We start from the raw sequence: 25,903 nt of genomic DNA on the forward strand, positions 1-25,903 counted from the left end.
AATCCAAGAACCGGTCTAGTAACTCCATTGAGAAATATATCATGGGATTTCAGGTGAGATCAACTGTGTTATTCTTTCTGAAATAATTTACATTTCATACAGCGTCTACAGAGTATGATATAAATCTAAATCAGAACACTATATTAAGTATATAATTGTTTATTTTGTGATAGCTCTGTAGCCTCTGTGAGTAATCAATAATCACATTATGTTTCAATAAAACACATTAATCTGTGGCTTGTCATAGCGCAGTGGCTGCAGCAATCTGTCACGCCAAGTTTATTCATGTCCAACATTTTTAAGCACATTAAAAGAGTTTTTCATTTATAATCCAGTTTGGTACTTATACATAAGAGAAATATATTAAATAATTTAATATGCAATTTATTTACTATACAGGTGTAACAGAAAGACCTGACAAAAAAAAAATATATAATAGTGTTACTTAAACGTATGACAAAAATTGTGAAAATTATATGGTTAGTAAATAACTTAAGAAATACTTTCGTGTCAGGAAATTCCCAAAAATAATATTTTGAAAAAAATTATTACGTTCTAAATTAGTTTAAGTAGGTAGGTACTCAAAAAATATGCATATTTTAAATTTTTTTAAAATACACTGCTTTGACTTTGATACATGTTTTAGATGTACCATCAACATTGTTCTTATTATCAAATTTACTAATTGACTATTTTGAATTTTTCTAAAACAATTTAAATTAAATTTTAAATTTTCTATTTTCAGTATTAAAAATTAAAAATATTATTTTTTATATTATAGGTCTAGTGCAAGTGACTATAAAATATGTATATATAAAAAAACAATTTGAAAATATTGATTAAAACAAAAGTTATTTTATCTATTAGATATTCCTGTTACACTCAGTATATACTCGACATAATAATTAAAACAAAATTAATAATTTAATATTCAAGCTTTGACGAATTGGGAATATATGATACCACAGCTGGTATTGATTTTATCATAAACAAAACTGGATATTCTAAGATACACATGGGTGGTTATTCTTTCGGAGCTACCATATGCCTGATTGCATTAGCCGAGAGACCAGAATACAACGAAAAAATTGACAAATTGATGTTGATAGTGCCGACAGCCAGGATGAAATACTATGACCGAAGGCTTATTATTTTAAAGATATTCCCATTTTTATTCCATGTAAGTACCTAAATCATTAATTATATGATTTTATATAGGTACCCTATATTTTATACCTACATTTAAGGTTTTCAAAGTCAAAGAATATACATATATTTTTTAAATTAATATTAGTACCTATATTTTGATTGTTTCTGTTGTTAAAGTAAAATATGAATATTTCAATATTTGACATTGCTATTAAAGGTGATGATACATTCTACAAAATTAATGTAATATACATATACATATATAAAATATTATGTACATATTCGTTACATTGGCCCATCCAACTCCTCTATACTATTTATTAATTTAATGATAACTATTTAAAATATAGTGCATTAAGTTATTCATTATAGTAAATACATATTGTGTTATTTTTAAGAGAACTTTGAGAGGAAGAGAATACGTACCTAAGATGAAACACCCAGACGACCAATGGCTAGGACGCCAATGTAAAGAGAAGAAATACATGAAATTATTTTGTCTCTATGTAATGACTCAAGTACAAGGCAACCTACTACCAATAAGTTACGTACGTAACTCAATTTTTTTTTTTGTGATGAAAAAATTGGAGTTGACACGTCTAAATAATTTAACTCAAATTATAATAATAAATTATATTTACCTGTCTCTAATTTATTATAATAATAATTTATATTTACCTGTGTAATAATTATAATAATTAATAATTACAACTTAAAATCTTCTATGCTAGTTTCTTGGGATGAATACAATTTCGTGGCATAAATGTTGAATCATTACAATATATGTTCAATAAAAACACGTCACACACCTCAATTATTATCCTTAATTATCATAAAAATATTTGTTTTTCTTAGGATACCATTGAAATCCTAAGAACATATCCTCAGCCAACATCTGTTAAAGTTATGACTCACTATTACCAACTAATACTTCAGGGTAAGCACAATAAATTATTTGTTATATACAATAATATAAATAAGAGGTTTACTTTCTAACATATTTTACGGTTATATTTATTAAGCTCTTCCGTTTATAATTAAGTTTTCTAAATTATTGATCATCAAAAATATTGAGTAAAATTAAAAATAAAAAAACTTTGTAAAAACATCAAAATCTTTGGTATAATTATTTTAATTTAAAGATTTAACATTTAAATCTATACGATTTTGCTTAACCAATAATGTCAATTCTAATAATTATTTTCTGGGTTACAAGAAATAACCAAAATAGATTTTCTAAAAAATAAGTTTACCGTTACAACTAATGCAATTATAAAATATTTTCCTCATTTTTCTTGAAAAAAAAATAATGAGGGATTAAAAAAATAAATAATTCTTATAAAAGTATCATCCATGTACCTACCGTTCACTTTCATTATTATTTTGTGGTAGCTACATCATATCATGAGTTCTGTGGATTAGTGTTTATCCACAAATTCACAAATAATATTTTGTAAGATATGTAATCATAAATGATGAATAATAACAGATATGTACTTATTAATGATGTTAGGTGTATATAGGATATATATCTTGACTAATTATAACTATCATGTTTAATTATCATTAACTTTACAGATTATTTCCGAAAGTATGATTATGGAAAAATTGGAAATATAAAGCATTATAACTCCACTTCTCCACCTGATTATGATTTATCTAAAGTGATAGCGCCGACATATGTGTATCAATCAAAACATGATATTATTGCTCCACCTAAGGTATGAATATTAAAACAACAATTATTTTGAATTGTAATTTGTAATAACTGGATAAAAACGTATATACATTTGTCACATGGGCATGCACATGGAGGGGGTGTGGGCAACCATGGTCAATCCCGGAGACTCCCTCCATTTTCTGTTTTTAGGTGCGCCGATAGCCTCCCCCTATATATGTTCCTAGAAACAATCCACAACCCCAACCACCCTATTGAAAATTCTTGAGAACGCCACTGACTAGACATAATATTATATATTATATTTTTTATCAAACTAGATTCCTTTGAATAAATTACACTTTCACGTGTTTACATTATTGTGCCCACTTCGTTTTAGCTCACCCGTGAAGTTAACATGATTTTAGGGAGCGGTGAATATCTTCCTCACTAAAACATTTGTACATATTCCGCTATTTTTTTTTTTTTAATTGAGTGCTAATAACTCGAACTATTTACTTACCCAATATAATTAGCCATTAGTAAAAAAACTAATTTTACATTTATATACCTAACTGTGGCTACTAAGCTAAAGTCCAATCATGTTTAAAAAATGTAATATTAAATCATGACAATCACATTATTCAAATATCGCCGAAGTATAAAAACTGTAAGCTTACTGTTGAAAATGCTGGTGAGGCAAATAATCCAATTTATTTATATAAACTTTATTGAGTAAAATGTAAAATTGTATAAATATTAATATTATTATTAAAAAAATGTTTTTATTAATATGTATACAATTTCAGGACGTAAAATGGTTAGTGGACCGACTACCCAATATCAAGAACATCACAATGGTGAAGAAATTCAGTCACATGGGATTCGCTATAAGCCCATATGCTAAACCTATTAATCTTTTAATTGTTAAACATTTATTGGAAAATAGTAATTAATTATATTAATTTTTTAAAATTTTAAATGTACTTATTTTAAAAAATAAATAAATGTGTTGTTGAATTTTGTATCAATACTCATGTACCTATGGTGACTCTTAATTTCATTATTCTCCGAATAGAAGAATTTTATTTTATTAATATATACCTAACAGTTTTTACAGATGTCTAAACTATTATAATTGAGTGTATATTGTACGACCAGCATGGTTTCGGTTTTGAAAATATGTTCATGTAATAAACTGTCGGTGACAAACCAAGGAGCTTTAGAAACTATACGAAGGCATATGGCTTGAAAGAATCAGATTATTCTGATTTTCAAGAGTTTGGCGTAACCCCAATTGGCAATACCATAAGACCAAATTGGTAGAAAAATGGATTTATGTTATAGGAACATGATGTATTTAAATTATATAAGAAACGTGTAAAATGTGTAAGAACGTTATAGTTGCTTACGTTTGTTTTTGAGAATGGGGCCTTTACGAAAGTTTTCTATCGAATAGAAAATCATAGACAGTATTGTGTGGTTGTATTTTATAGCTGGGGAGTCTTTTGGTCAAATAATGAAAGTAACAAGAGTTGATATTGATGAGTTTATTTTAATTTTCTATGTTTCGAATGATCGAGAAAAAGTATTAAGATATATTTGGGATAATTTACTAGCTTTGACTCTTTTAATTTAAGACTGGCAGCTAAAATGGCCGTGTACTACCGATGTCTATAATAAAGATAATATAGTGCCTTCCTTAGGTGATATCACTTCCTTTAGTGACGGCTGGTATAGCCTATTAGTACCTATAGGTATATCATATGTATTGAAGAATGTTGATTCGAAATTGACTTTATTTATTCTAGTTTCAAAATAGGATTTTAGTAAGAGACAATACTAATGTGTTGGGAATGTTTTTTTAATTTGAACAACCTTCGTGCCACATGGTATTTTTCATCAATTATCAATTAACAGTTTCGAACAGTATTTTTTTGTTGAGAGAAGAATCAATGTAGTCCACTACTCGGTAAAGTTTATGAAATTTGGAATATAAAATGTCATTTAAAATAATTATCAACTATGATAACGTGGGTTGTAGATAAAAAAGATAATTGCCCTAGTATTGTCTCTTATTTTCCTTAAGGGGGCTGGAGCGTAATCAATTCTAAGGAGTAAAAACTAGGCATTTTATATTTCTGTTTATCTGGGTCTTGTGTATGTGTTGAAAGTAAATGAACCATAGTGTACGTAATTCGTAGTACTGATCACGTTTTATAGGGGCATCATAGTGACCACCCCGTACGTCTGTAATTTTACCTACGCGCATGCACATGTCACCATAATATATTGCTTTATAAAATGACAAACATTTTTTTTCAAAAAATACTACCTCTGACTTCAATCACTATGCTCAGTAGGATGTTCCGATTTTAATTTTGAAATCAGATTTGAATTCTCCTCTAAATTTACTATGCTTTAACTGTCGTACATTTTTCATATTCTATATCAATGTATTTAAATTTGAATTATGAATATGATCTATTTTTACTCTTTTTGTTACTAAATTTCTAAGTAAAAAAAAATAAAAATCAGAAAAATGAAATTGTCAAAGCATAGATAATTTAGTGACTAATTCAAATTTACTTTCAAAATTAATATCGGAACATTATATTGGGCATAATTATTGAAGTCGTGAGCTATGTTTTCGACCAAAAATGAATCACGCTCCAGTCCCCTTAAGCTATGTAACATTATAATCAAATCATACAGAAAGGCATTTTTACATAATTGCATTTAAATTTATTTTAGAATTTTCACTGGATTATTATTTCGAGAGGCTAAACGACTATAGAATTAACCCAAAACCTTAACACCCGCTAAAACCTTAAAAAATAGCCCCTGAAACCCATATAACCCGAATAATTTTTTCCCAAAACATCCAAATTAACCGAAACTCAAATAAAACATTTAGCTTGATTCTGTATTATTACAAAGTACCTATTTTGGAAAACTCGGTGTAAAGATTAAATAATGATATTTTAACTAAAATTCCAAATTAAATTACAATTTAAACAAATAAATAAAAACGATTATTAACCAGAAACATAATAGACCCATGATTCTAATGTAGATATAGCCATATATAGGTAGAATTTAGATATTGGAACCTTATTAAATTTCCTGCCAAAACATCATCTAATTTGTCTATAATAATTAATCTATTATTTAAACACATTTTCTTATGGTTAAGTATCGCATTTTATTGTCTTCATACTTATAAGTTATAAGTGTATAACGATATATTGAGGAAACAGAACCAAGGAGAGTAATTTAATTGAAAAAAATTATAACTTTAGCATAAAATTACATAATATAATTTTTACCTTTGAATGAATAAAACGCTAACTAAATTTAAAAAATTTTGGACAAGTACCGGTCCACTATACATTGAGTGTCACATGGGTCACTATAATGGATGACGTGTTAAATTTGAATTCAATGATATAAAATCATTATAAAGATACGATAAACGATTTTGAGCGAAAACAGTCTGTCAACCCATATTACTGAGATCTACCTACCTATATTAATTGTAATAAGAAAAAAATTAAAGAATTTCAAAAAAAAATATTTGTTTGGACTTTGGATATTGTGCGGGAATTATCATACATTACATTCAAAGATACAATTTTTTACCAATAAGTTACTTTATAACTAAATTTTAATAATACATTTTATTATTTTAATCATAACTGATATAATAAGTAATAACACAAAATAAATGCATATCATATCATTAGAAATCTGTGATTTTCTGAGAAAATAAAACATTATTTTGTTCAAAGGCCAGCCATAAATTTGTTAAAATGTATGAATAATTCACTTATGGTATTTGTATTTCTATAAAAATGTTCCATCATTAGTATTCATATGATCGTAAGTAATATTCATTACAATTGTTTTTAATTATTTTATACCGGATTTTAATTTTAATATCGTTAAATAAATATCACTATCAAATACAATTTACCAATTTAAATAACATAACTTTAACATTTTGCATGGATATAAATCAAATTTAACAGTATAACAATTTAACAAATTATAATTATATAATGAAAAAGTTAATTGGTTTTCATAGAATTTTATAAGGTTTTGAAAGGTTCAATATATTTTTTTCACCTAGGTACCTGAGTATACTGAGTATACCTAAACAATTACTTTATAATTACATTTACAGAACTACCAAATGTTTTTTAAGTTGATTTTTTTTAACAATTTGTGTAGTATAATACCTATAATACAATTTACTCGCTAAGTTTAATATATTAAAAAAAAATCGTTAGCAAAAACTAATGTTTTTTATGACTTCGCGGTACTTATAAATTTGTAATTAAATACCATACTAATGCCCTTGGGGGTCCCACTTGGAATATATACTTAAGAGTAACAAATTAATTTTATTCTTTCAATACTCAATTTTAATATATTTTCATACAAACTTTAAACATCACATCACACATTAGAATATAATTACCTACTTTTAACATACTAATAAAAACATGTTCTGAAATTTGTATTACTGCGTATTTATCATTTTTTAAGTATTTGAAAATTCATTTTTAAACAAATATGGATATTTATAAGATATATTTTTGGGTGACGATTCTATATAGTACACAATATTTTGTGTCATCTAAAGAAACCGTAAGTACATTTTCACTATAGATAGTAATATACCTACTTAATAAGTGATAGAAAATAGCCAACAAGTAAACTAGGTAGTTTTTTGGCCGAATATTTATAATTTCTTTTAAAAATACTTACCTACACAAATGTGATGAGTAGATACACGTAAGTCCCGAATAGTTACCTATTCTTTAAAATATTCAGCTATGGCATGATTTAATGGTGTATGTAATTATTAAATATAACTAAACCAACATTGTTATTTTTATGTTCAAAGTGGGAAAAAATCAAAGATAGTGGATACCCACTTAAGATGTATGAATACCAAACTGAAGACCATTTTATGTTAGGTATGGAACGAATACCGTATAGTAAATATGGTAACAAAACAATCGGTAAACCCGTGATCTTGTTATCCGGTATGTTTGCCACGTCAATTGTATATGTATCACATAACAAATCACTCGGTAAGTAATCTATTTATTAATTATTAAAGTCTTCTTATCTAGGGAGTACGGTATCGTTGTTGTAATTTAATTTATATAACATAATGGTAAAATGTATTTTCATTATTTTAGATTCTGAACGGTGTGACGAATAGTTTTTACAATGTATGTGTGTGTATGTGTGTGTGTGTGTTTTTTTTAGTTAAATCACCTTTAGTAGCAGTTAAAATTCTTCAAACTTAAAGTTTGAGAGTACTTTCTGATAGAAAATTGGATTTAGATTGTACTTACGGAGTCAAAAATATTGAATGTGTTCCTAGTATTTTTCGAAATAATCTGAAAGAATTAGAGAATTAGGATATTTTACGCAAACCTATTTTGATATAACCATTTTATAATCGAACACCTATATTTTTTTTTTTAATTAAAAAATGAATATTTCTAAAGACATGAATTTGCATAATATATATATATATAAAAGCAATTTCTAGAAATATCATTTAAAAAAATATTTTGGCTCCTTTGAAGTATTTATAGAAATTGGAAATTTATTTTGTTTATGTATGATAATTTATTGATGAATAAAAACTTTTCAAAATGCAAGGTCTCCAATAACTTACTCCTAACTTAATTTTAAAAAAAAACAATCAGTTTTTTCTGTACACATTACAAGTTCAAGTTTTTACAAAATTGGATATTTAAATAGAGAATAAAAATTTTAGTTATTTTGATGTAATTCAAATAATATTATTCATAAGGTACTGAATAGTCACAAGACATTAAAATTTCTTTTGAGCTAAATAGCTTAATAGTGAATAAATATTCACTACTAATTACCTATTTGCTTATAATTGAATAACAGCTATTAATATATCATAGGTATAATATAATATTTTACAATACAATATGTGATTTATTTCTGTAAAAAATAGTTCAACCTACTTTATCAATAATAATGGAAAATTAAATCACTAACAGCAGTATAAATGCATAGTAAAGTATTTAAATTTTAAATACCTATTCTTGGAATTATATGCTGACAGCTGACAGTGCTGCCTGCGCTCAGAATCGTATTTCGTATGCAATTATTTATAATTGAATTAAAATTTAACACATCCATTACCATTTACATTGACCTACTCAAAGGAGTAGGGACTATAAAGTTTACATAAAAATTTCTATGATTTATCCGGTTGTTAATTCTCTAAAAATAAGTTTAGAACATCTACCTGTTGTGCCCGTCTGTTAGTTAGGTATCAGTATACGTAGTTACGATTGTTATTATTCATTTTTTCATTTTAATGTTAGAATTCATAATTTAAAACAAAAACTATTAATAGATACACTATTAATTAGAGTTTTATTAATATAAATATTTTAATATTACAGTTGAACAAATAAATAGTTTATTAACGGTTCTATTCGACGTAAATCCATACTAGCCAGTATAAAAAATTTCAAAATATGAGAATTTAATATAGTTTCAAACTAACCTATGTTAAAACGCTAGTACAAAAATAGGTTATGAAATTGTGTATGGAGTTGTAGTTTATTGCGTTGGAATATTAAAATTCATTAGAACTGGGAATTCAGCACGCTCTCGGAGTAAGCTTTCCTAACTTGTTTTAAAACTATCTTTTAAACATTTAAAAATATAAAACGTGTTAAATAAAATACTAAATTTTATAATGAAATACGTATTTTGGATTTCTATTATTTAAATCTAGTATGTGTTCATTTTTAATTTGTATTGCATTTCTAACGTATTTTCTATATGCTTTCTATCAAAATCCAAATCAACTAAATCATAAAACCATTATAGAATAGGTTCTATAGTTCGTATAACCTTTTATGATAGTCTTAACCCTTATTATATGATTTAAGGTCACAATCGTATATTAGTGTAATAGTGTTCATAACAAACAATTTAATAAGTACAACTAACGTTTTATTCGATTACTTAATAATTATAATTTCAACGAAATTCCTAGAAAATATTCTTGTTTATAATTTACTAGGGGGCTTCGCCCCTCCGCTCGCTATGATTGCCCACCTTACTAGATTTTTCCATAATTTATATTATCTACCTACCTATAATTATTACAAAAAAATAAAATAAACTTATAAATGATACCATTTGAAGATAAGATATTATATTTATTAAATACTTTAGTTTAAATATTTTCTTTTCGCAGTGAAACATTAATCGTACATATTTTATTATTCATTGGCGTTGTATACAAACATAACAATTAAATCATTAAAGAGTAAAACATTATTTAGTTTCAAAGGTTCAAAACTATTTCACCATCAAATTTTAATTTCTGTATACCTATATGAATAATATTAATCGTTTAGGTTACCTGCTATCAGATGCAGGATTCGACGTTTGGCTTTTCAATTACCGAGTTACGGGTATGTCCAAAAAAATTAAGGATCCGAGGACAGGGATAATTCCTAAATTAAGTAGTTTAAATTGGGATTACAGGTGAGAGCAAAGTATTATATATTGTGTACCTACTTTATATTATGATTGAAATGCATCGCATATTATGGAAATGTTGTTTGACACAATTAAAATGTAATTTGTTTTATTTGTAATTTACATGTTCAAACCATTATAAAATATGTATTCAACACTTAAGCTAATAGGCTGAACTATTTACCATATCCTAAAATTTAGTTTCATCATTTTTGATTATTAGATTGTTTTTGTTTCAATGATACTGTAAATCTAAAAATGTATTATTTATTAATTGAGTCGTTGGTTATAAAATAAACCAATGGTTGAAGATACAAAATAAGTTAACAGTATTAATATTTCATTTATTTATGAGTTTGTAACTCATTAATTATTTAAAATATACATTTACATAAAAATTAATTGATAGTATTATTACCCATATAATATATACTATTACAAAAATTTTAAAAAAATGTATTCATTTTTTGTCAATTTTGTAAATAAAATCTACTATGCTCTTTTTTATTTTATAATTCAATAAGGAATTCAACTAGGACAATTTGTATGTACGATGATTCAACAACATAACTTTGTAATTAATTTATACTAATATTTATATTTAAAACCCTAAACTATTATATATTTACTATAAAGAATTAGTAAATCTTAGTAAAGAATAAGTAGTCAATAATTAAAATAAAAGTCCAACGTATGTCTTATATTCGTACAGGTCAAAATTAATTATTACTGGATTTCCAAAAATTGTAAATTTCTGTGCTCTCCAACTATAACACTAATACATACCTATACGGATATATTAATATATTATTTATGTATTTTTGCATATACAGGATGATTCATCAAGCATGGTGCTCAGTGCTCACCCCCATTTTTCCTTTAAGGGGTATGAATATTACTGAAAAATTCTATGAACATTTATTTTTGTATTTTTAATAATATCGTTTACTGAGCGGTTTGAGAGTAAATACACCTATTATCAATAGTGAATCTATGCCTGTAAAAAAGTCAAATTTCGATATTTTAATTACTTAACTCAATAATTCAAATTAAAAAAGTAAAATATCACAAGTTTTAGAGCTTAATATTAGACATTGAAAATAAAATTGTAATATTGAAACTATAGTATTTATTATACTTGAGCCATTTTTACGAATTATTAATGTTGATAGATGTATGTTGACAACAATTTTCAAATTACGATAGCCCTCATATCTTCTAAACTAATTAACATGGATCTTTTATCCTTGGAACACAAAGTTTAATAACTAATAAACTAATCATACGGATTTTGATTCTGATACGTTAATTTTTTTAGAAAAATGATCCACCAAATAATTTACAGTTTAAAAGGAGATCCTCATTTGAAAAACAGAATTTGTATGTCCACAGGAGATTCCTTAAGCAGTATAAAAAATCCATTTAAGAAAATATGGTATTCAAGTATATTTAAAAATTTCAAAAATTTTAAATAACTGCATTATTGAAGAAAAAAGGGGGTGAGCATGCTTGGTGAACCACCCTATATATAATAATCGTGATAATGAGTTTTGTTCTGATTGAAAATGTTAAGCCTCTTAAATTCCATAGTATCAATGCCAGTATAATAGATAATAGTGGCCACTGATTTATAAGACATTTTGTATTAATTGTATTATTGGTTTCAGCTTTCATGAATTAGCTATTTACGATCTACCAGCCGCCATTGATCTTGTAATATCTGTGACTGGGTATTCTAAAGTTGACGTCGGGGGTGTTTCTCTCGGAGGAACTATACCTCTAATTACACTAGCTGAAAGACCAGAGTACAATAAGAAAGTCAGAAATTTAGTCCTGATGGCGCCAGCTAGTAGAATGGGATCTGGATACCAGGGTTTACCGTACTACTTTATTAGAGCAGGTCTTCGAAGATTCATAGTAATTATTTCATAAAAAAATCAATTTATCTAAATAGTTTTCTGAAAAGTATTCGCGATGCCCTTTAGAGCCGCGACGCATAGTTTGAATATTTTTGGACTAGAGCAAATAGTAGTTAAACATAAATATACATTGTATACCTTGTACTATTATAATATTGTTATTTTTTAGAAAACGGATTTCAATTTTCGTTACATATCACTTAACAGTGATCCAGATAATATTGCAGTTGGTCAATTATGTAGACTTAAAATGTTTGGATTCATTTGCGTTCAATCGATGAACATTATACAGGGAATGTATCATCCCCTTCATAAAGTACGTATTATCTGAGAAAATGTACCTATAGGTAGGTAGGTACCTACACAGTTTTACTAATTTCAATATTTCAAACAAAATGTTCCTTTTTATTCCAGTAATAAAATATAACCAACCTAAAATAAATGTTTGTCTGTGTTTAGGAACCCGTCATAGATGTATTTACAACTTATCCGCAGCCGACATCAGTGAAAACGGTTAAACACTATTTTCAATTATTATTATCAGGTAAATAGTGACCAAATAAACTAATTTGTTTACATATAATATGTTCATATTTTGTAACGCATAAAATATTATAATTTACATTAAGTTAATACCAACAATATATTTTATTATTATTTCCATAGGTCGATTTACTAATTATGATTATGGACCAATTGGAAATATGGCACATTACCATTCCAAACAAGTTCCAGAGTATGACATAAGAAAAATTACAGCTCCGGCTATCATCATGTACTCGAAACGGGACAACCTTGTCCCTCCTCAGGTACTGTACATATTTTCATCAATCATTTTGAGTGAATGTCTTTTATTAAATTAAATCTAATTAAATTCAAATATTAAAGTATATTAATAGTTATATTATTGAATACAAAAAATACTTAATGCCACAATAATATAAAAATTAAAAATATTATGACCGCTACGCAATGAGTTTTATACTACCTATGGATAAAGTTAGAACACCTGGTTTCGTGTTATAACTTATAATATTGTATTGCATAATACTATGTTTGTTTATTTTATTTCAGGACATTAAATGGTTACTGAACAATTTACCAAATATTAAGAGCACACTTTATATCGACAAAATACCATTCAGTCATCAGTCTTTTGTGATGGACAAAAACTCACATTTAGTTATTGGTCCATACATAGTGAAACAATTATCATCATAACATAATATTTTAAAAAGGAAAATATATTAAATTCAATGAAAAACTTAATCCTTGTGTGAAGATGTATTCAACTTTATTTGTATAAGAAATAGTTAATAGTAATATGAATGTAATTATTAAATATTATAATGGTAAGCAGTAAAATATTAATGCATTGTAACAAAATATCAAAATGATACCTATAATAAATGTATTAGTTTTGCTAGATTTTAATAAATTTGTTATTATTGTAATTGTACAGATAAATCATTAAAATATTAATAAACAATCTAATAAACATACTAATGTTGAAAATTATTTTATTGGTGTGATAATTCAGATGAAATTTCATCGTAATAATTTTATATTACATCGTAATTGAAACATTGTGAATTATAATCAAATATCAATTTAATTACTATAAAATGTATTATATTTACTGTGGTAAAAAAACGTATATGTATTTGTGTGAAAATGATATACATTTTTTTAAATAATATTTTACTTACTTTTACGAGTCTTACTTAAATAGTAAATATTGTTTAATAATAAGAGTATTATTTCACTTTTTGTGTAAAGTGCATTTTAAAGTGAATTTTTTGAGATTTTAAATGATTTTTCAATGCATTAAATTTACAGCCGCAATTAAATAATTTATGCAATATATTTTTTTAAGTAATATAATATGTATAGTGAAACTTCCATATTACGAAGTCTCAAGGTCTCATGGGTAACAAAAAAAAATTCTTATTATGTATACACTGCTATACAGAATTCCGTAAAATTAAATTAAATACATTTGGTTCTAATTTGGTTTGCTTCTCAAAAATATTTAGTTAAGCATAACATTTTGTTAATTGGAAGTTCTACTAAGACTACCTACCTATATCTCTTTCTAATTTCTATGTGGATAATTGATAACTCTGAAAGTCTATCTTGACTTATGATAGTGGTACGTGTCCAAGATTTTTAATTATTATTTAAGATAATCATGAGATTCGGGGTGAAAGTATTAAAACGCAGGGTACTAGCACCCTTATCACCCCTGTTATTTGCGCCAATTATAATATTTTTAATAGTCCGCTGTTATTTTATCTTGCCTTATAATGTCGGAAACTTTACATTTTATATTTTTTCATTATTGAAGTATACATATAGGAGTATTAGGTACCACATACCAACCTATATAAATATAATATATTATAATATAAGACGATCCATCAAATGGATTGGTTTTGCTTGTCAAAGATCATAAAATATTAGTGATATTTTATGATTTTGTGAATAATAATATATTATTATACTTATCGTGTTCATCGATATATCATGTTTGAATTTTCTACACTTTCAGAAAAAATTTAAAAACTGTAATTTTAATATATTGTGTATTAGGTTATAGCTGGTACCTACTATAGTAGAGTGTATACTGTACATTTTTGTAAAATATTAGTTACATTTGTATTGTGGAGGTTTGACTTTTAATACTTAGTTTTATGAACTATTGTTGCGATTATTTCATGAAAACGATACTATTGACCTACACCTAATAATAATGTTAAGTTCAAACAAGACCTTTGTATTACGAAAATAGGAAGCTTACCGCAATGACCTAATTGCCTTACATTTGACTCTCATATGTCAAAATCAGTCATTGCCAACTTTTTTGCCCACTTGCAAAATAGCAAATGTTTTAGATTCTGAGCGGAGCGATGAATGTATATATTTTACAATGATGATGTGTTTTTTTTTTAATTTTTGTGTCTGTTTTCACCGTTTGGGGCAGTAACACTGCTTCGATTTTCTTCAACGGTATCTTGTTCGATGGAAAAGTGAATCTAGTATTGGTGCATTCGGGAGGTTAAAATTTAAAATTCTCAATATATCAAATCTATAAACTAAAGTTTTCAAAAGCACAAGGGAAAAAAAAACAAAAATTAAAAAAAAATAGGGATTTTTACGCAAAATAAATTTTGGTTTTTGGTGTAACTCAAAAACAAATAACCGTAGTAGATACGAACATTTTCAGTTCCATTTTGTTTTATAAATGTCAATTAATTTGTATTCATTGGGTCAATAAGCTTGAAAATATTGTTCCAATGACAGTTGAAAAATATTAAAAATACATGGTTACGATTTTTTTTTATAAGCATTTAAAATTCAAATTTTGACAAAATACGTAATAATCACGAAATCTGTCAATTATTCTGAGTAAGAAATGCATAGAAAATGTTATTTTTAAATCTAAGATTTGAAAATTCGAGATTCCTCATAAGTTTATCTACATTAAGTACATTTATCAAAAACCTTTATTTTTTTTGTAACTTTATAATATTAGTTTAGCTTACCGACTACCGCAATAATAATAAGTAATATATAACAATATAAATATAATATAAAATATCATAGGCTGACTGACCATCTTCGCTCAGAATCGTTTTTCGTTATCATATCATTGAATTCAAATGTAATACCATACATTACAATGACCCACTTGTAACCTACTGTACAGCAGAGAGACAACCCCTTGCCATCCACCTTTTTAAATTTTAAATTTGATACATTTTATCGAAATTCGAAATTCGAACTTTAAATGCTTAAAAAAAAAAATGATGCATATATATTTTTAATATTTTTCAACTGCTATAGTAGCAGTATATCAGGGCCCTTGTATTAAATTTTCACGCTTTTTCACCCAATAAATATTTTAAAGTATCTACAGTTATTCGTTTTTGAATAACAACAAAATAAGAAAAACACTACATGAGAAATCGAGTAAATATGCAATGTTGTAAAAATTTGGACTTAAAATCTCCCGTGATTTTTATTTTTAAATACTTAAAACTTATGTATACTGTTAGATACATATATTATGAATTATGATAACGAAAAAAATGCTAAATAAACATCGTGACTTTGTGTTGGGCACTATTACTTATTTTTACGCTTGTCCTTATTCCCTTTATTGGCTTACATAACTCTTTGTATCATAATAATTACTGTTGGCGTATATTATGTCTAATATCTAAAGACAGCCATATTTTCTAATTATTTTTAATTATATAAAAACTTATTTAAGCTTAATATTTGTATCTAGAACTTTATACAAGAATAAGTATAATAAATTAGCAACCAAAATAAATCATTTGATCGTAACTTTTGAAAAGTAAACTAAATAATATGTTTGGCAACTTGACAGTGACTTATAATAATCTGCGATATATATTCCCCTTGCATCGAAAATTTACCTTCATTATGAACCAATATCTCCATATAATATTAACTTTAATTAATAATTTTCTAATTGAATCAACAAATGAAACAATATGTGTTTTCATAATTTAACTCATCAGCAATTAAATGGTTTATTCATCTCAACAGTTTTTGTTTATTAAAAATTTCATCTTATATTTTAACAATCGTTAAATTAAGAATCTATTACCTTGAGTTATTGAGATGACAGCGTATACAATTAAAATTTGTTGACAAATGGCTTGGAAATCGTTACTACATACTGTTATTTATTTTACTGCTTCGTATTTTAATAACATCAGAAAATGAATTTTATTGCATAATGTCCACAATAGTATACAACTTTATATTATTTTTACAATAGCTTAGTGTTAGTCAATCTCTCGTGAATAATATCTTTAATTTGTTGTATACAATAATTGTAAGTTTAACTTATAATCAAAAATATATATATATTAAAACTAATTCTACAACAAATGATAGACTCCATACTTCTAGATTTATATTTGTATTTATTAGATATACGATGTGTATACATAAAATACCTTATGTATTAGCTTGTACTGTATTTGTAATATACTCACAGCTACATTTAGTTTTTACTTTCTCAACTGTAAGTATTTTTTATACTAAACAATCTCTAACATTATAAATTTAAAATGAAAAATCAATTTTTTTAGTGACTACTATATGTTATTGACCTAATTGTATACCTACTTAGTAATAATTAGTATAATTATGTACTTCATGTTTACCACAATATACTTATTATAACTAAGTATAGGTATATTGTATATATTAATTTAATTCTTTGCAACCTAATTTAAAATTTGATCAGAGAAATATGTCAATACGCTTTTAAAATTGATTTACACATTTAACATTAATTCTTATAATTTTACATTTTATTTGGATACGTAAATATTTTAAAACTGTTCTTTAAAGGCCGATCAAATTATTGGTAATGGATATCCGGTAGAAACGTATGCAGTTGAAACGAAAGACCATTACATGGTAGGTTTGGAACGAATACCGTATAGTAAAAATGGGAATAAGACGATCGGTAAACCTATTATTCTCTTACATGGATTGTACGGGACTTCAATGTTTTATACGCTATCTAATAAATCGCTTAGTAAGTAAATGTGTTATTAAATCTTAAAATAATTATTATATAATGCATAAGTATATTGTACATTATGAGTTGTATATGGACACGTCTTATTCAAAACAGACATATTGAATAGGAATATATAGGATTATCGTTGGCATTTGAATTTCGAGCTCATTGTCTTTATTAATAGTGCAAATGTATGTAACATTTTTATACGAGGCCTAGAATGGCTACTAATAGTATAGGTACTTACTTACAGTTGCTTTAAAATTAAAACAATTTCAGCATTCAATTACACAAATAAATCAAACATTTATGAAGATTTTTTCCTTTCCCAAACGTCACTTATTTTTTCTTCAGTGTCGTCGCATCGAAATTTTGTCTTATTTAATATTTTCCATTTTATTATTATGTATTATATTATTTGGTATAATAAACACGATATACCTATGTAAAATGCAATTGATTTACTGAAATTATATTATTATATATATATATAATATTAGTGGTTTATATATAATAATTTACTTAGGTAGTTATCCAAAATTGGTTATTGCTCAAAAATACGTCAAGCGTGTCAAGAACTAAGTGTTGAAAGTTAATATTGAAACGCAATGTCCAACCTAATCAGTCAATTCCAAAACCAGAAATTTTGACATTTTTACTTTGGAGACTTTGCAGAAAATTATAAAAATACTTTTTTCTTACTAATCAATAACACTATGTACCTATAGCAGTATTTGCCAACCTTTTTGTTATGAATAAGGTGATCCACAAATTTATTCTTTTTTTGGGTACCCCTCCCCCCTAAAAAAAAATCAAGTATGCTATAATATAGTAACATTAATAATGATTTTTGAGGAATTTTATCATTTTAATATAATGCAATACTGAATAATAAATACTTAAATCTGTTAAATATTATATAATATATATATTATTTTTAAATTAAAATATTTATGAATAACTTCAAAATTGAATAAAATACAAATGTATATAATATAAAAATAAAATTAATTTAGTTTGTACTCTTAAATGTAGTTTCAATTGTATGGATTATCGACACAATACCTATGTATAAGCACCTTAACACAACGATACCATCTTCATTAGACACTAGACAGTCATTAGCGCATTTACCAATATTTAATAAAACAACAAATTCCCCATAACCGTAATACAATAATACAAAAGCTAATACGAACGTTCCTATAAATACAATTATAAAGGTTATATTTACATATACATATGTCCAACCTACACTAAAAATTATATTTCAAACTAGCTGCCCGACCTTCCTCCGGAAGAAATTATTTTTTTATAATTTAATTTAAAAACATAAGACTATTTTTTGACTATACAAATAATATAATATAATTACATATTGTAGTTATTGTTATTGCTAATTTCTGAAAATGATATATATTACATTTTGAATTCAACCACTGGAGTGGTAAATTGTATTCTTTTTATTATAGAATAGAGATAAGGTAGAAAAATATGTAACAATAAATTATTTGTTCAATGAATAATAATTAATATATATTTGAAATGGAAATATGGAAGTGTAAACAAATAAATAAATAATTAATAATAATAATAATAATAACAATAACAATAATAAATCAACAAACAAACCGGTTTCCTTCGTCTCCAAAATCAAGTTAGATTCTTAAATATTTAGATTATTAATAGAAATAGATCTGTAGAGGTATCAAATAAAAGTTAAAACATAACATAAGAATTTTCAATTAATTTAAGGCTAAAATAATTATTATATATTTTTTGTTTTTATAATTAAGATATTTTTCTTATTATTACCAAAAATATTTTACGATCCACAGGTTGGAAACATTGGTGTACCTATATACTATATAAATAAAATAATATAACCAACAGAAAATCAGCTAAAACATAATACTTAACTAGAATTTGTTTTTCTTAATAATTTATCAATTATGTTATACTGAACGATTAGGCAGTCAAGGAATTATGATATTTTTTTAACGCATTTTATTAAGAAAATTACGATTAAGCTTTATAAACAAAACAAAAAATCCAATAATGCACCAATATAAAGGTGCACTTATTGAAGATATTATATGGTTGTTTTTTTTTTATTTTAGAAAATTTACAATCTATATTAACAAAACACAATAAGTAAATGTGGTAATATGTACAACAATCAATATAATAAAATGACAGAATGGCATCCTTTAATTATATGGTTATCCTATAAAATATAAGGAAATGTTCTTCAATCCATAATTATTTAAATAGTTTGCGTTATTATATTGTTTATATCTTACCTCTTAGGTCAGCACAGGAGAATAGGTAGTAAATGTATCAATATAATATACATATCCTTGTGTACCTACAGTTAATTTTATTAATTACATATTGACTGCAACTATAATATTTTTTCGAACATAGGTTTCATATTATCCGATGCTGGTTTCGACGTTTGGCTGCTCAATTTTCGTTTAGCAGGGATATCTAAATACTTAAAAAATCCGAAAACTAACGTAGTTACTCCATTGAGAAATATTTCATGGGATTTCAGGTAAGAAGCTTGCAAGTCGTAGATTTCTATTTTTATGTTTATACACAAAATTAACCTCAAAATATGCCCAACTGATTTTTTAGGTGCATAATTTATAACCATGCTAACAATAAGTCATAGAAAAAAAAAGTATAGGCACTTTATGTATTCATTAATGATATTAACTATTGACATAGGTAGGTACAGGGTTGGGCAAGATACTCAAAAAGCAGTATCGAGATACTAGATTCGAGATACTTTGCTTTGGAGTATCACGATACGAGATACTAGATACTTGGCTTTAGAGTATCTCGATACTCGATACTCGATACTTGGCTTTGGAGTATCGCAATACTAGATACTCGATACTAAATACTCGATACATTTTATTAAAATAAGTCACTGGTTTTTTTTTTAAAATATGTTTATTATTATGGGGATGACCACTTCTTTAAATATGGCAAGTAAAATAATAACAATTGACACTTATTCAGTAATAATAAAACAAATCAATTACGACATTAATTCAGTGGCGGTTCTAGCGTATGGGCAGGGTGGGCAGCTGCCCATACCAAAATTTCTGGTGCCCCTTATTGGGGAACGGGGAAGAAATGAGGAATGTTATTCACAGTTAAAACCTAATTATAAATCTACTTTTGCCCATACGAAAATGTAGTCCTAGAACCGCGCCTGCATTAATTTATCTCGCTGTCGTCAACAATGCAATAATAACCACAATACAATTACAGAACAATTAAATAATACAAATTATATCAATAATAATTCTACATTAAAAATTATATAAATAGGTACATAATAAAAATAATTGTAGTAATAACATAATGTCCTAAATTCTAATATATAATAAATAATAGTATAAGTCAGTCTGGATTTAATTTAAATAGTACATTGTACATAACGTCATCAATTTTTTATTAATTAAGAAACAACGATAAATATATATCACATATATAACTATATTTTATGATTTATCGGTAGTGAAAAATAATTTCCAAGGGAAAGATACTAAAAAAGCAGTATCGATATACTAGATACGAGATAATCTAATATAGGTATACGGACGTACAGTAAAGACGTAAAGTCCCATTCAACGTGTATGTGTGGTGCGTCACAGTACACAGATATAACTTAATATGGCTAATAGGTTGAAAAATAATTCCGTATAAGTTGTACTGCAATAATTAAATTATGGATTTATAAAATTTAATTCAGCGCGCATATTATTTTACGCATATTATAGGATTATACTAAAACATAATCAAACAGTCGCGGTTGTTAGGTGGGTGAGTAAAAGTAATCCCATAAAATTAATTTCTCAAAGTATCGCAATAAAGTATCGAGTATTTTTTGACAAAATTATTTTGTGAAATACTCGATACATGGTCTAAAAATGTATCGCGATACAAGATACTCGATACTTCATATAATTGTATCAAGATACAAGATACAATTGTATCTAAGATACTGCCCAACCCTGGGTAGGTATAATTATATATGATTTCATTTGTCATAAAACAAACTATTCTTAAGTATCATTCGATGATCTATCCTGTTAGCTTTCATTACAGTTTATTAAATTGTACTATTGGGCATGTGTTCCTATATACCTACATTAAACGGCCGTACGTAATTACAAATATTACAATTGAAATTTACCCGCAATATTGTTATAACTTGATTACGCATAAAATAATGATTAAATTAAAATTTATGATTGAAAATATTCAAGCTTTGACGAATTGGGAATATATGATACGACAGCTGCCATCGATTTTATCTTAAACAAAACTGGATATTCTACACTACACATGGGTGGTTATTCTTTCGGAGCTACCATATGCCTGATCGCATTAGCTGAAAGACCAGAATACAACAAAAAAATTGATAAATTAGTGTTGATAGTGCCAACGGCCAGAATGAAGTACTATGACCGAAGACTAATCATTTTAAAGATATTCCCATTTTTATTCCACGTAAGAACCTAAATCATTAATAATATGAATTTATATACATAGGTAACTTCTATTATATATTTAAGGTTTTCAAGGTCAAATAATATTTATTTATTTTTTAAATTAATATACCTATAATTTGATTGTTCCTATGGTTAAAGTAAAATGTGAATATTTGTCATTGCTATTAAAGGTGATGACACATTCTACAAAACTAATGTAAAATGCATATATATAATATATATATTATTTACTTATATACATATTATAATATTATATACATAACCATTATATTGGCTCATCCAGCTCCTCTATAGGTACTATTTATTAACTTAATAATAACTATTTAAAATATAGTGCATTTAAATTATTCATTATATTAAATACATATTTTGATATTTTTAAGAGAACTTTGAAAGGAAGAGAATATATACCTAAGATGAAACATCCAGACAATCAATGGTTTGGAAATCAATGTAAAAATAAAAAATACATGAAATTAATTTGTATTTTTGCAATGGATATATTACAAGGAAATTATTTGTCGATAGATTACGTACGTAACACATTATTTGATTATTGTATAGTAATTTTAAATTTACTTGTCAAAAATAATACATTTTTATTTTTGTAGACCAATTTAAATCTTCACAAAATGTATTAGGTACAACTTTAATTAATTGCACTTCATTTATAACTTTACATCATTATAATATCATATCTATTGAAAATCTATATAGTATGTTTTAATTTCATACAATTAGACAGGTTGCTTCATCAATGTATAAAGTTTTAATTTATAAACAGGAACCATCAAAAGTTACTGGTGATAATAATATTGTATCTCGTAAACACCAATGACAAAATTATATTATTTATTTTAAAATTCTTATCCACACCACTTCACTTCCACATAAAAAAAACCACTTAACTTATGTTGGTCAATTAAATTAGTGCCTACCTTATTGACAGTATATAATAATAACATTCTTCTCAATTATATTACTATATAAATTATATGATACTATAGATTCTTAGTTTAATCTTTGATGACACGTGCCGAGTAGGTACTACCTATTTATGTAACCGGATGCTAGAAAGACATTAGTATATTTTGTATTTAGATGCGCAGAGAACGTTATAAAAACGTTTCTCGGACAATGAAATCAACACCATTGAATTCTTCAAAACAACCAAGTTACTCAAGCTACTGTAGCCAACCTTTTCAATGTATAAAATAACAAACTAATTAATTCTAACTGCTTCTCTTGTACTGTTTTTTTTCTTTCTTTCTTTGCTCTGTTCCTCATTATAAATATAAATAATCTATGTTTATGTTTGTGTTTATAGTGATATGCTAATGACCTAGTAGTCGAAGACCAATAAAAAAAAAAAAAAAAAAAAACGTTTCTTGCACAATTACTGAATTTCTTAATAGTTAATTCAAATTTCAATCACACATTCTATATAATTAATAAGCATCATGGAATATACAATTTTAGGTACTTTACCTTAGTCGTAGACTCGTAGATATCTATATATTTTATAGGACATAGGTAAAACATTCTGTGCGCCTTTGGTGTTCATACAATCATATTAATGTAATTTAATATTTCATAAACCTGAGAGCCAATGAATTATTTTATATAGCTTTAATTGCGGACGATTTTATATTTTAGTCAACCATTGATATCCTGAAAACATATCCTCAGCCAACGTCCGTTAAAGTAATGACACATTATTACCAACTTATACTAGCTGGTAAGTTACATAACTTTCTTATTAACTTAAAAAAAAATATATATTAATTTACTTGACCTAAAAAATATTTAATACGACCTATGCAAATATGCAATTAACTATACGAATATAAATCGTAATAATCATCGCAGACAGTAATGTCATAAGTATTTATTTTTTGAACAATTTTTTTCAGATTATTTCCGAAAATATGATTATGGAAAAATAGGTAATATCAAACATTACCAATCCATTACTCCACCAAGTTATGATTTATCTCAAATAACAGCTGCTACGTATATTTATCATTCAAAATACGACGTTATAGCTCCACCAAAGGTAAGAAGGAACTTGAGATGTACTTAATTAATTTTTAAACGGTATCTACCTACTATACCTAGCTACACAGTATTATTGTTAACTGGTATCAAGGATTCTTCATATATTACTAAAATTGATAGCAGTTATGACAAAAAAATATCGTGGATAATTAAGTACCATTATTAACACTTACTATATAAGGGCAGTGCTAGAATACGGATGTACCAATCTCTCGTCCCCTATACCTACATAATAATGATAAGAGTTTATATATCGGAGTATCGGACTACTAGAATCATTTACCTAGGTACCGAAAAACTTTGAACTTTTATAATTTAAACAAGTGCCTAATAAACTAGGTAATAACTTTTAAATTTGAATAGTACTTTATTGAAAAATCCACTGACCCCCACACTTTGCATAAAGTATGATATATATTTATGAGCTTGTTTTATATACGCCTTAGGTATTTTAATAGAAATAACAAAAACAATATTTACAATACCTATCTATAGGTAGGATGTGATATTTTTATATATTATGTAACATCATAAATACCATATATAATACCTACCAGTCACCAGACAAATATAATTTTGAAAATGTAAATACTATTAAAAATATAATTATCTACTTACATCATACTTATCTATTCGATGTATATATATATTTTTAAAATGATTTCAGGATATAAAATGGTTAATACAGAGATTGCCTAACGTAAAAAACGTCACTATGGTGAAGAAATTCAGTCACATGGGTTTTGCTACTAGTCCATATTTGAGACCTATTAACATTTTAATAGTTAAACATTTATTGGATAATAAATAGTAAATTTTAATAATGTTTTATAGGTACTCAATGAAAATCGCTTGTCAGATGTTGACATCATGCATACAATTAATGTACAACTATAATCTACACCTATGGTTCAATCGATTTAAACAAAACATTTAATATAAAAATAATATGACTATAATAGCATATTAGCATAGAATATAATTTTATAGCTAATAATAAATAAATCTAATTAGCTACATAAAAATCTGTTCATATATACTATTTTAAGTTTTAATAGACGATTTTTGAGATTTTTCTAAACTAAAAAATTATTTAGGTACCTACGTACCTACCTAAATGTATTGTAAGTTAAATTAATAATAAATTGTGTTAGCAATTTAACTAGGTGAAAATACGCTTTCTTAACCTTAAGACATGATTGTGATTTTTTTGGGTATATTGTCATTTATTTAAACTGCTATTAGGTATGTTTTATCATTGGTAGCAACTCTTTGTTACATTTTAGGACCCACAGATGGCTCATTCCTAGGAATTTGTCATTTAAACACAAAAAACCATTGAATTTGAAAGTTATATAGTACGCATAATATTTTATAGTGTTCCTATATAGGACTATATTATTATTATAATATAATATTATTGAATAATTTAACCCCATGCAAAGCAATTTTGAGT

General features: G+C 26.0%; 3 protein-coding genes across 3 annotated transcripts in view; all 3 read left to right on the top strand.

The window, feature by feature from the left end:
- The window catches only part of LOC100575042 (gastric triacylglycerol lipase-like), an 11,114-nt gene extending 7,257 nt beyond the window's left edge, over positions 1–3,857 (top strand). Inside the window, exons 8-13 of the mRNA XM_016802286.2 lie at positions 1–53; positions 937–1,180; positions 1,548–1,697; positions 2,005–2,086; positions 2,728–2,870; positions 3,616–3,857. Coding sequence (XP_016657775.1) covers positions 1–53; positions 937–1,180; positions 1,548–1,697; positions 2,005–2,086; positions 2,728–2,870; positions 3,616–3,762 — 819 coding nt within the window. The 3' untranslated portion in view covers positions 3,763–3,857. The remainder of the gene's footprint in view (positions 54–936; positions 1,181–1,547; positions 1,698–2,004; positions 2,087–2,727; positions 2,871–3,615) is intronic.
- Positions 3,858–7,200: 3,343 nt separating this feature from the next.
- Positions 7,201–13,598, top strand: LOC103308688 (lipase 3-like). Its single transcript, XM_016802519.2, has 8 exons — positions 7,201–7,459; positions 7,719–7,908; positions 10,246–10,375; positions 12,037–12,286; positions 12,458–12,604; positions 12,748–12,832; positions 12,955–13,097; positions 13,363–13,598. The coding sequence occupies exons 1-8, from the start codon at positions 7,385–7,387 to the stop codon at positions 13,507–13,509; spliced, it is 1,167 nt and encodes a 388-aa protein (XP_016658008.1). The 5' UTR covers positions 7,201–7,384; the 3' UTR covers positions 13,510–13,598.
- A 3,429-nt stretch (positions 13,599–17,027) lies between these two features.
- On the top strand, positions 17,028–25,793 carry LOC107883086 (gastric triacylglycerol lipase-like). Its single transcript, XM_016802511.2, has 8 exons — positions 17,028–17,350; positions 17,683–17,872; positions 20,285–20,414; positions 22,144–22,387; positions 22,773–22,922; positions 24,046–24,127; positions 24,303–24,445; positions 25,115–25,793. The coding sequence occupies exons 1-8, from the start codon at positions 17,264–17,266 to the stop codon at positions 25,256–25,258; spliced, it is 1,170 nt and encodes a 389-aa protein (XP_016658000.1). The 5' UTR covers positions 17,028–17,263; the 3' UTR covers positions 25,259–25,793.
- The last annotated feature ends 110 nt before the right edge of the window (positions 25,794–25,903 follow it).

Source organism: Acyrthosiphon pisum, chromosome A1, assembly GCF_005508785.2.
Source record: "Acyrthosiphon pisum isolate AL4f chromosome A1, pea_aphid_22Mar2018_4r6ur, whole genome shotgun sequence".
Taxonomy (NCBI): domain Eukaryota; kingdom Metazoa; phylum Arthropoda; class Insecta; order Hemiptera; family Aphididae; genus Acyrthosiphon; species Acyrthosiphon pisum.

Coding starts and splice junctions, on each gene's coding strand:
- LOC103308688 (XM_016802519.2), top strand. CDS start 7,385: ATGGATATTTATAAGATATATTTTTGGGTGACGATTCTATATAGTACA. Junction 7,460..7,718: donor TTGTGTCATCTAAAGAAACC/GTAAGTACATTT, acceptor TTATGTTCAAAG/TGGGAAAAAATCAAAGATAG. Junction 12,833..12,954: donor TTTTCAATTATTATTATCAG/GTAAATAGTGAC, acceptor TTATTTCCATAG/GTCGATTTACTAATTATGAT.
- LOC107883086 (XM_016802511.2), top strand. CDS start 17,264: ATGTGTATACATAAAATACCTTATGTATTAGCTTGTACTGTATTTGTA. Junction 17,873..20,284: donor GCTATCTAATAAATCGCTTA/GTAAGTAAATGT, acceptor TTTCGAACATAG/GTTTCATATTATCCGATGCT. Junction 24,128..24,302: donor TTACCAACTTATACTAGCTG/GTAAGTTACATA, acceptor AATTTTTTTCAG/ATTATTTCCGAAAATATGAT.